The following is an 11,507-nucleotide window of genomic DNA, read 5'->3' on the forward strand; positions in this document are numbered from 1 at the left end:
CAACTCACTGCAACCTCCGCCTCCTGGGTTCAAGCAATTCTCGTGCCTCAGCCTCCCAAGTAGCTGGGATTACAGGTGTGGACCACCACGCCCGGCTAATTTTTGCATTTTTAGTACGGACAGGGTTTCGCCATGTTGGCCAGACTGGTCTGGAACTCCTGACCTCAAGTGATCCACCCACCTCAGCCTCCCAAAGTGCTGGGATTACAAGCATGAGCCACCACACCCAGCCCAAGTGTATATAAGCTTCTTGAGGGCAGAAATCATTTGAGCACATAGTGGTACTCAAACATTTGACAAATGAATAAATGGCCAATTCCTACCATCATCTCTATATACTCTTCTAAGCAAACATCAGAGATTTATTCTAAACTACCAAATAAAATACCAATAAAAAAATCTGGCCAGGCGCAGTGGCTCACACCTGTAATCCTAGCACTTTGGGAGGCTGAGGCAGGCAGATCACGAGGTCAGGAGATGGAGACCATCCTGGCCAATGTAGTGAAACCCAGTCTCTACGAAAAATACAAAACTTAGCTGGGTGTAGTGGCGGGCGCCTGTAGTCCCAGTTACTCAGGAGGCTGAGGCAGAAAAATCGCTTGAATCCGGGAGGCAGGGGTTGGTGAGCCAAGATCACCACTGCATTCCAGCCTGGCGACAGAGCAAGATTCTGTCTCAAAACCAAAACAAAACAAAAACCAACAACAAACTGTCAGTCCTTGGAGAGGAACTAATGTGCCTTAAATTGACTAACTGTCCCCAACTTCCACTGCACCTAAAAGCTCAAACCATCATACTATTAGGCGTTTACCATAACAAAACCAGCACTAAACAAAACCACCCCTTATGAAGTGTCTCATTTTAATTTTGTTGATCCTCACATTACTGCCACCCCACTCCTGCTGCTACTACCATCTATGAGGCAGGTAAGGAGGTGGATGGGGCTGCCTTTTATAAAAGGTTTAGCCTATCAAATTAGGAGGGATGATTCTGTTACCCTTCAAAGGGACTAGGAAAGTTACCTGAAATTGGTTTATGTAATTGACCTTAGAGTCTGATGCTATTACCAAATGGGAGAAATACCAAGACCGGAACTTACTGAGACATTACAGCAACCTCCACCCTAGGGTACAGAATAACTCAGATATCCAAACATTTTCAGAATAAAGTTCACAAAGGTTCATTTTAGCTTTTTATGCCCCAAAGAACAAAGATTTACTCAGTCAACTAAAACAAAAATGTACACATCTGGTAGAGTGTGTACACTTTTTCTATAATGATAGGCATTACTAGTCTTAAAAAAAGAAAAATTAAAAGATCTTCACAAAACCCAGTGGAATATTCCATCAGGAAGTAGCTTCGAAGCTGGAAAATTTCTCTAGTGTTCTTACAACAGTGCAAAGCAAGAGACTGCAATCATAACCAGTGTTCAGGATTCACCACTTCACTACTTAGATCTTCTTTCTAATATATGAATGAGCTTCTGGGGAGGGATTTTGCAACAAGTTATTTCTCTCTCCACTGATACTCCTCAAGAATAAACATGTTCAGTATCCAAGTTCTTCCTAGGGTGGAAATAGCATGCCTGTTTTCTTTTAAATCTTTGCACCTGAGTCTCAGCACACCTGCTCCTTCTACTAAATTACAAATGTCCACGGACAAGTCTTCCTTTCAGAAGGGAATGGGAGACATCTCTATTCAGCAAAAGAAATAGTTGCCAAAGAGCAAGGTAGTGTTGTATAAATTAGCACCACAGGCTTTGAAATAAGAAAAGGTGCCGGGCGCGGTGGCTCAAGCCTGTAATCCCAGCACTTTGGGAGGCCGAGACGGGCGGATCATGAGGTCAGGAGATCGAGACCATCCTGGCTAACACGGTGAAACCCCGTCTCTACTAAAAAATACAAAAAACTAGCCGGGCGAGGTGGCAGGTGCTTGTAGTCCCAGCTACTCAGGAGGCTGAGGCAGGAGAATGGCGTAAACCCAGGGAGGCGGAGCTTGCAGTGAGCTGAGATCCGGCCACTGCACTCCAGCCTGGGCGACAGAGCCAGACTCCGTCTCAAAAAAAAAAAAAAAAAAAAAGGAGTACAGAATTTGGCACTGACCCTTACTAAAGGCTGTGATATTAGGCAGCTATTTACTCCCTGTACATACTCTTAATTTCTTCATCCATGAAATGGCAATAATAGCTTTTCACACAGAGCTGTTATAAGGGGGGGTCAAAATGTATGCTACTCATCCTCAGAAAACTTTTCTTTTCTTTTTTTTCTGAGACACAGTCTCCCTCTATAGCCCAGGCTGGTATTGGCTCACTGCAACTTCTGCCTCTTGGGTTCAAGCGAATTCTCCTGCCTCAGCCTCGCAAGTAGCTGGGATTACAGGCATGAGCCAACACACCTGGCTAACTTTTGTATTTTTAGTAGAGACAGGGTTTCACCATGTTGGCCAGGCTGGTCTCGAACTCCTTACACCTCAGTGATCCACCTGCCTAGACCTCCCAAAGTACTGGGATTACAGACATGAGCAACCACACCCAGCCAATGTTACCTTTTTTAAAGAAGAAGAAGAAAAAAACATTATTTCACCCATGAAGCAGATGGGGAAACTGAAGCCCATGGATGAATAATTGGCTTTTTTTTTTTTTTTTTTTTGAGATGGAGACTGGCTATGTTGCCCAGGCTGGAGTGCAGTGACACGGTCTCTGCTCACTGCAACCTCCTTTTAATAAAAGATGAATTTCAGCCAGGAGCCGTGGCAGGAAAATTGCTTGAACCTGAGGTAGAGGTTGCAGTGAGCTGAGATCGCACTACTGCATTCTAGCCTGGGCAAGAGAGCAAGACTCTGTCTCAAAAAAAAAAAAAAAAAAAAAAAAAAATTAGCCAGGCTTGGTGGGACACACCTGTAATCCCAGCTACTCAGGAGGCTGGGGCAGGAGAATTGCTTGAACCTGGGAGGTAGAGGGTGCAGTGAGCCGAGATCACACCACTGCACTCAAGCCTGGACGGAAGAGCAAGACTCTGTCTCAAAAAAAAAAAAAAAAAAAGACTTTAATCATCTGCTTATACTAAATCCCCTTCAACATGTACTGTGTTATTCTGTACTCACTAATATGGAGCTGAAAATGGTTTATATTATCATTCCATGGTTGTGTGGCAGATCATGTTTTCATTTTATTACATATTTCTTCCAAAATGTCTAGTGCCCAACTCACAGCAGGTGTTTGGTGAAGTCCATTAGCTTACTGGTTAATAGTAAAAGTGCATTTCTGGGCTTCATATTCATATACCTATATGTGTATTTTGGAGGAAAATCTAGTTTATAAGGTCACAGACATGGCAGGAAAACAAAAAGAACCTTTTATTTTGGCTATGATCATTCTTCTTTCTTTTTTTTTTTTTTGAGACCGAGTCTCACTCTGTCACCCAGGCTGGAGTGCAGTGGCGCGATCTCGGCTCACTGCAAGCTCCGCCTCCCAGGTTCACGTCATTCTCCTGCCTCAGCCTCCTGAGTAGCTGGGACTACAGGCACCCGCCACCACGCCCGGCTAATTTTTTTTTGTATTTTTAGTAGAGATGGGGTTTCACCGTGTTAGCCAAGATGGTCTTGATCTCCTGACCTCATGATCCGCCCACCTCGGCCTCCCAAAGTGCTGGGATTACAGGCGTGAGCCACCGCACCAGGCCTATGATCATTCTTCTAAAGGAGATCTTAGAAGAACAAATGAAAATGTGAAAACAAGAGTACAAACTCAACATGCAGAGTTATCTGTATGACAAAAGCCAGTTGTCACGCACCTGAAAATGTCAAGTCCTCTGAACCTGAAAGGATTGTGAGAAGAGTAAAGACAGTGGGCAAGGATGTGTGTCAAATGGCATAAGATAAAACCGTATCAGAGGGAGCTTCATCATACCCTCTGAGAACTGTACTCAGTGAGAAACCTCCGACTCTCAATTTCTAACCTGCTGGAGAAAAAAAACCTGAACCTTCCTAATTCCTTCTCCCCCTCACTAAGATAGCAGGCTGCTGAAGAATTGAAAGACACCTACAGAATGTATCCTAGGAGAAGGTTCTATTCTGAGATCCCTAGAGAATATGCTGGACTGAGAAGTAATTTCTACTGTCCAGCCTCTTAGTTGAACAGATCCAGCAGTGGGAAGGCAAATTTCTCCTTCCTACTCTTCAAATAAGATCTAAGACCATTTAGCCCTGCTGCAAAGATGACACTAACTTTTTTAACAACGAAGTACCATCCCAGGACAGGGGGTGGTGCTGTACTGGGCTGATCTTCAATCTCAAGTTCAAAGAAAACAAGCCCTCTGAAGAAAGGGTACAACTGGTGTGGAAGATAGGAGAGACCTATAACCTACACAGCACTCTGCCTTAAATGGTATTCTAACTACATACTCTCGCTTACCTTGCAGTATGTCCAGAGTAAGTCTTCCTTCCCAGGAAGGGTAAGTATATCTGCTATTATAATAGGAAGTCTGTCACGACTTGAAATTCAAAGGGAGTAATTGTTTATTAGGTTCACAGTGCATAGAACACCATGCCAGATACAACGGCTGTTAGGACTAGTTCTGAGTTGAAGCAGGCAGCCTACATACTTGGAGGAAACTAAGGATCACCACCACATCCTTTCTAACATATATACTCTGCCCTCTTCCCTTTACCACCTCTTTTCTCTCTCACTTATTTCTTCCCTTTCTCATAGTTCAGACCTGTGGCATCTGTATCCTGATCCTTTAATAATACAATTCTCCATTAGGATATCTCTGCAGAATCAATGTTTGCATATAGAAAAGGAAAGAGCTAACATTTACAGAGCACTTTCTATGTGGCAAATGTGGTGTTAGGTATTTTAACCCATATTATCTCAACTGTCACCACCTAATCCAAGAGTAATGTCCACGGTCACACATGTGGAAACCAAAATTTGAAAAGAGTGAGAGAGGTCTGTAGTTGTTTGTTCTATATTCATCTCTTCTCACAAAACCTAAAATAGTCTAGTTCTTGACTTTTTTTCTCATGTGGTCTTTATTATTATTATTTTTTTCTGAGATGCAGTCTTGCTCTGTCGCCCAGGCTGGAGTGCAGTGGCGCAATCTCAGCTCACTGCAAGCTCTGTCTCCCAAGTTCACGCCTTTCTCCTGCCTCAGCCTCCCGAGTAGCTGGGACTCCAGGTGTCCGCCACCATGCCTGGCTAATATTTTTGTATTTTTAGTAGAGACGGGGTTTCACTGTTAGAGAGGATGGTCTCGATCTCCTGACCTTGTGACCTGCCCACCTCAGCCTCCCAAAGTGCTGGGATTACAGGCATGAGCCACCGCACCCAGCCCCTATTATTTTTGACACAGAGTTTCACTCTGCTGCCCAGGCTGGCATGCAGTGGCGCAATCTTAATCTCGGCTCACTGCAACCTATGCCTCCAAGGTTCAAGCATTTCTCCTGCCTCAGCCTCCCAAGTAGCTGGGATTACAGGTGCAAGCCACCACACACTCAGCTAATTTTTGTATTTTTAGTAGAGACAGGGTTTCACCATGTTGGCCAGGGTGGACTTGAACTCCTGACCTCAAGCGATTTGCCCACCTTGGCCTCCCAAAGTCTTGGGATTACAGATATGAGCCAATGTGCCCAGTCCTCATGTAGTCTTTTAACTTGTCTAACCATCAGTTTGGGGGGAGGGAGGCATGGAAAGAGCCAGAATAGAGGACCAAAAAAGTCTTCTTTATGAGCCTGAACTTCAAATGGTTCAGATATTTGTATCAAAGACCACAAAGTATCACTTTAGCTACAACCAGCCCTTCGAGGATAGTGAGGGGGGAAAAAAATGTGAAATTCAGTGCTTTGAGAACATTATTACCACCACCATTTAGGTGAATATTCTATTAACCAACAATGTTTACTTAGGGAAGGTACTCAAACACATCCAACATACCTTAATTTATTCAAAGTATATAAATTAAGCAAGCTGTTCATATTATCTCTAAGATTTAAAACATTAACCTATTCAATGATCTCGCCAAAACATTAACTTTTAATTCTGTATAATGTGAGGAATTCAGTGGGGATTCTTTTTTTTTTTTTTTTTTTTTTTTTTTTTTTGTTTTGTTTTGTTTTTTTTTTTTTTTGAGGCGGAGTCTTGCTCTGTCTCCCAGGCTGGAGTGCAGTGGCCGGATCTCAGCTCACTGCAAGCTCCGCCTCCTGGGTTCCCGCCATTCTCCTGCCTCAGCCTCCCAAGTAGCTGGGACTACAGGCGCCCGCCACCTCGCCCGGCTAGATTTTTGTATTTTTAGTAGAGACGGGGTTTCACTGTGTTCGCCAGGATGGTCTCGATCTCCTGACCTTGTGATCCGCCCGTCTCGGCCTCCCAAAGTGCTGGGATTACAGGCTTGAGCCACCGCGCCCGGCCTCAGTGGGGATTCTTTAAAAATGGTTATATTTGGGGGCAGGAACAACAAATTTTATTTCATTTAGAGTTAAGATATCAATAAGTTATTTTTAAGTAACCAGTTTTTAAAATGCCCAAACACTACAGCAGAAGTTTGCAAGCTGCACTGACCTTCAAACAAGGGTTATGGCTATGAGGGCTATCTGACCAAGTGTTCATTAGATATGAAACACATGAGGTTTCCTAGTGAAGATAAGTGAAAAGACATTTTAACAACCACCGACACAACCTAACCCAAACTAACATTGTCCATTCCTTTGTCACATTCACCGCTGTCCCTGGCTAGGACAGGCTCTAGTTATGATTTTATTAACATTACCTTAAAACAATAGCGTCCAAAACTATTTCTGAGGCCACCACTCGCCTGCACAGAAAACACCAAGAGAAAAAACAACCAATAATTCTCCCGCTTTTTCCAACATACGTTCACCTATTTTAGTTCCTTATTCAAGATACCCTCAACCACAGTATTGGTTTATGTATACATTTGTCTTTCATTAGCCAACTGTGGAGAATACACCAGGAGCAATCATGAACAGGAAAGAACTACCATCAACTTTAAGTGGGGCCTATGTCTACCAAAATAATTAACTGGTTATTTTACTAGCACACACAAACTAACATTTGACCAGGCTTATCTGAAACCAAATAATAATATTCTACCCAAATTAAAAATCAAGTTTATGCATGACACTCCTTTCAACTCAGAAAATTAAGTATGATGCTGGTTACAAAACAGAACGCTATCAAGTTCCCCATTTTAGTAATTTGGCCTCTATAAATGCTCTTCCACACACGTGTAACATAAAATAGAATTTGCTAGAGCTCAGACTACATTTTAAGGAAATCTAGTTCTGTATTTTCTGAAAATAAAATATACCTCGTATGGCACATTGGTTTAAGTTCTGAACTCTGCTACATTTTTGCTGTGACATCTTAGACAAATTATCTCTTAGCCTCAGGTGCCTTGTCTACCAAATGGTGGCAATACTTGTGAGGATTAAATGACTTAATAATGTACTGTAGCACAGTCTATAATATGGTATGTGCTTAATAAATTATTTTGCCAACACACTTCCCTTTATTCAGATGTAGTTAGCCCATTTTGCAGGTGGTTTCTTTTTCAAGCTACATTAAATTTGGGTCATATGTCAAGAGATAACTACGTAAGATTATCTTAATTTCAAAATCACTCTTATTCTAGCATCTTTTAATAACTACTGTTAAAAACCAATCCTTGATTCCCATGCCTAGAATTCTACACTGCTAAGGGGAGGAAAGGGCTTTTTCATTTCCAAAACAATACTGTTACTCCACCACTAAGTCTCACTATCTTGTGCTAACAACCATGCCTGAAAACAACCTGTTTTCCTCCTGAAAACCAGAGTACCCCCAAAACATCAGCAAATACAGATTCATTTTGCCATCCACTTTGTCTTTAAAGCCCATTACAATTCTCCTAAAAATATTTTATCACTAGGTAAAGTAGGAAGAACATTTTTCACTGTACCCTATCTATGAAAATCTAGAGTCTGACTTTAACACAAGTTGGCAATGAAAATATTCCCCACCTCCAAAAACTGGAGTGTACTGGGGAATCTTCTGACTCCCTTATCAATACTCAGAGATGGCCAAAATTTTAAATTTCCATGGGATCCAGATGCAACCAAATCCTGATTAAAAGCAAAGAAGGACATGATTATTAACCACAGTGTTTAGAGGAAGATGCTCCAGCTATTTTAGACAGCTTACTCATGTCTAAAATATCAAAGCTCAACAACTTGGAAAACAAGTTGTGTCTTATAACTTCATTTTTAGCATGCTTTAAACTCTACTGAACTTTGCTAAACAAAGAGGTAAAGCCTTCAAAAGTCTTAAAGAGGGGCTTAAAAGTTTCTAGTCGCTAGGTAACATGGGTAGAACAAAATTTAAGAATGAGTTTCCTTCATCAAGCAGTAGAAAGGAATGGTGTTACTCATTAAGCAATGTCATCTTCAATGTTACTTCATTCAAACAGGCAAATTATAGTCATGATTTAATTTTCTGGACTGTTTCAGAGAATATAACGTATGCAAATTAAAATGTGTGAACCTGCCTGATAATGAAAGTAGTAAGAACAAATCCACAGATCACATCCACCTATATACAATACTGCAACAACAGCAATCTATAAAAATGCAATACTGGATTGAAAGCTTCAAGTAACAAAACAGAAGATCCTACTGAAACAAAAGAACCTGGCTCATTCTTGGTAGTGCAACATAATGGGTCGTGACCTATATTATCCTTTCTGTACAGTATTCTCACATTTTGGGAATAAATGTTCACTCTACCATATGGCACAAGTTTCTGTAAGATTATTAAGAAGGTCTGAATATTCTATTAAATTTAAAGAAAAACCTAAGGACTAAAAAATAAGCTGCTGTCTGCGATTCATATTAAACTAACGTTTCTCCAGTAAACCGAAGGAGTGAGCACAAGCCCAAGTCACTGAATGGGGCCAAACTTTCAGAAGCCTCATTCCAAACAGAACTGTCCCTAATTTATTAAGAACAAAACACTAGCAAAACCAACTTGTGAACTGGGCATTCAGTACAATTAAGCACACCCTGTTTCATAAAACAGTAATAATGAAGAGCTTGAAGGGGCCGTCATTCTAAAATTGCAAATCTACCCATAAACGACAATCCTGGGCTGGAAACCAGAATGTCAAATTCTTGTGCTGAAATCAACTTTTCACATGGCCTGAGGCAGGCCATTCTACTATTCTAAGAATGCTCAGACACACAAGTATGTAATAATGTTCCAAACACTTTTTCTTGGGGGGGAGGGGCATTTTCTGTAAATAAAAAGTTTCTATGACTGGGAAAGGAACAAAATAAAGTAATAAAGGAAACAGAAATACCTCTGGCACACCTTCCTCAAACGAACAACATTAAAAACAAAACACACACACACAGTTAATTTTAATCTAACCTACTCTTCCCACAATGGACACACCTACAGTTTCTTATCAAAATGTACAAGACTCAAAGCCCATTTAATTCAATTCTGAATCTCATTCAACAAGCATCAAGTACATCAGAAGCCTCTCTACAGCGATATCCCCACCAGTTTCAGATAAATGCCAGCAGGGACTCTGTAGTTATGACTTCTATCAAACGACCTCCTGATCCGTATTTCTCCTGGACATACACATGCAGATTCATTAACCAAAACCTACCCAACACTCCTTACATCGCGCATACGTTGGCATTTTCAGTCTATACGTGGGTCCTGGAACAGCTAAAACCAGGAGGCTCCGGGGTAATTAGAGGACTTGGAAGAAGTCATCTTGGGACAGGAGGAAAACCCAGAACAATCACGAATCAGAAAGAAGCTGTCCCTGACCACCTCTGCTTCCCGTCCCATCCAAACTTCACCCACCCGGGTTTCAGAAGCCCAGGAGGAAGAGGCCATTTTAATGAAGCCTGGCTGAGGAACGAAGGGAGAAGAGGAAATCAGGGAAGGGCGTTGGGAAAGGAAGGCCGAGCACTTTGCCACAACAGTACCCGAGTCGGATGGCAGCACCTGGAGCCCGAAGAGTGATGAGCTGGACTTAAGGGACCAGGAGAGGTAAAAAGTAGCGGTGGCCTAACACGAGGGGGGCCGAGTGATCTAAACCCGGGGAGCGCGGGCCCCTTATCCCCATGCGGGGAAAGGACCCCTTCTCGGGCCAACCGCACCGACCCTCGCCCCTGGGTCAGGGGCTACTACCCAGAGATCCAGAAGGCGGGAGTTGGCTAGTGCCTGGTTCTCCTCATCTGGCCATGCGGCGCGGGGGCGTCCATCCTGAGGGGTCCGGGAACCAAGAGGGCACAGGGGGTGCCTGACGCGGCGCTCACCCGCGGGCCGCCTCCAAGCTCTTAATGAGCTTCTTGATCTTCCAGATCTCCACGTTCCTGTCGGCAGCACTGGGGTCGTCCGCCATCTTCTCGCCTCCTCCTCCCTAGAGCGGCCCGGCGGGGCCCGGAGACACCAAGACCACAGAGTTAGCGCCGCCGCTGGGGCAGAGCGGCCCCCTTCCTCGCCACCCCCGAGAGGCCCTCTCCTCCCGCCCGGCGCAGCTCGCCACAGAGGTCGCCGGCCTTTCCCTCCCCGTGCCTTACCTAAGGGCCCAGTCCTGGGCGGCAGCGGCTGCTCCTCCCCGGCGGCGGCTCCGCGGCGGCGGCGGCTCTGACGTAGGACACCGGCTCCCTCTCTCCAGGCAGCTGCATGTGTTGCAATCCGCTCACATGGGGCCTGTGACATCACTTCCTCCGCCAGGGGCGGAGTGGATGGCGGCGGGCGGAAGGGAGGGGGCCGGTGCGAGTGAGGAGAAGCTCTGCGTCCGCCGCGACTTTTCATTGGCTCTCTGCCCCGCAGCCTACAATGAACCCGCCGATTGGCCGCAGCTGGGTCCGCGCTGTCTTGTGAGGTAGAGGCTGGAGGGGTGGGAGGTGCCACTTTTCTTCCGGCCCGGCAAGCCGAGAGGAGGAAGCGGGCGGAAGCCGCTGGCTCTCGCGAGTTTATGGAGAGCCCCCGTCAGGCTCGAATGGGGGTGGTTCTTAAAGAGAGACGACCGGGGTCGTCGTCTCTCAGTCCCTTCTCCATTAATAGGATGGACATCTGAGGCTTTGTGACGTGAAGCTAGGCACTTGGGCCCGACGCGCGGTTTGAACAGTGCTTGAGAAGCCGCGAAGAAGCGCCTCGCGCCCAGCGGCTTCTTCGCTGACGAAGTGCTGCGGTCTGCGTGCGTCACGGCTGCGTGGAATAGTGTGGAGGAGTCTTGGCCAGTAGGTCTGGATGAGGAGCCTGCCTCCGGGCGGTCTGGGACCCTCACCTGCAGGGGCGGAAGAGGCCTCTTTTCTCTCGCCCCGGAGCTAGGACGGGCTCACTTTGGACTTAGAACTTTATGGGGTGGAAGACAGCGGGGGCTGCCTGAGCTGGGAGACCTGAGGTATCTGACCCCATGTATGGTTTGGCCTGAGCCGTTGAGAACGGAGGTGGAGAGAGTTGAAATAAAATGGGCATCCACACACGG

At 44.8% G+C, this 11,507-nt stretch overlaps 1 protein-coding gene and 1 long non-coding RNA gene across 2 annotated transcripts in view; one reads left to right on the forward strand and one right to left on the reverse strand.

Moving 5' to 3' along the window:
* The window catches only part of ETF1 (eukaryotic translation termination factor 1), a 39,008-nt gene extending 28,287 nt beyond the window's left edge, over positions 1-10,721 (reverse strand). Inside the window, 2 exon segments of the mRNA XM_010388102.2 lie at positions 10,330-10,433; positions 10,594-10,721. Of these exon segments, the coding sequence (XP_010386404.2) occupies positions 10,330-10,415 (86 nt within the window). The 5' untranslated portion in view covers positions 10,416-10,433; positions 10,594-10,721.
* Positions 10,722-10,766: 45 nt separating this feature from the next.
* LOC115896450 lies at positions 10,767-11,507 on the forward strand. Its single transcript, XR_004056336.1, has 2 exons — positions 10,767-10,901; positions 11,084-11,507. It is a non-coding gene; the product is annotated as an uncharacterized LOC115896450 (long non-coding RNA).

The sequence above is a fragment of the Rhinopithecus roxellana genome, chromosome 3 (genome assembly GCF_007565055.1).
Source record: "Rhinopithecus roxellana isolate Shanxi Qingling chromosome 3, ASM756505v1, whole genome shotgun sequence".
NCBI lineage: Eukaryota > Metazoa > Chordata > Mammalia > Primates > Cercopithecidae > Rhinopithecus > Rhinopithecus roxellana.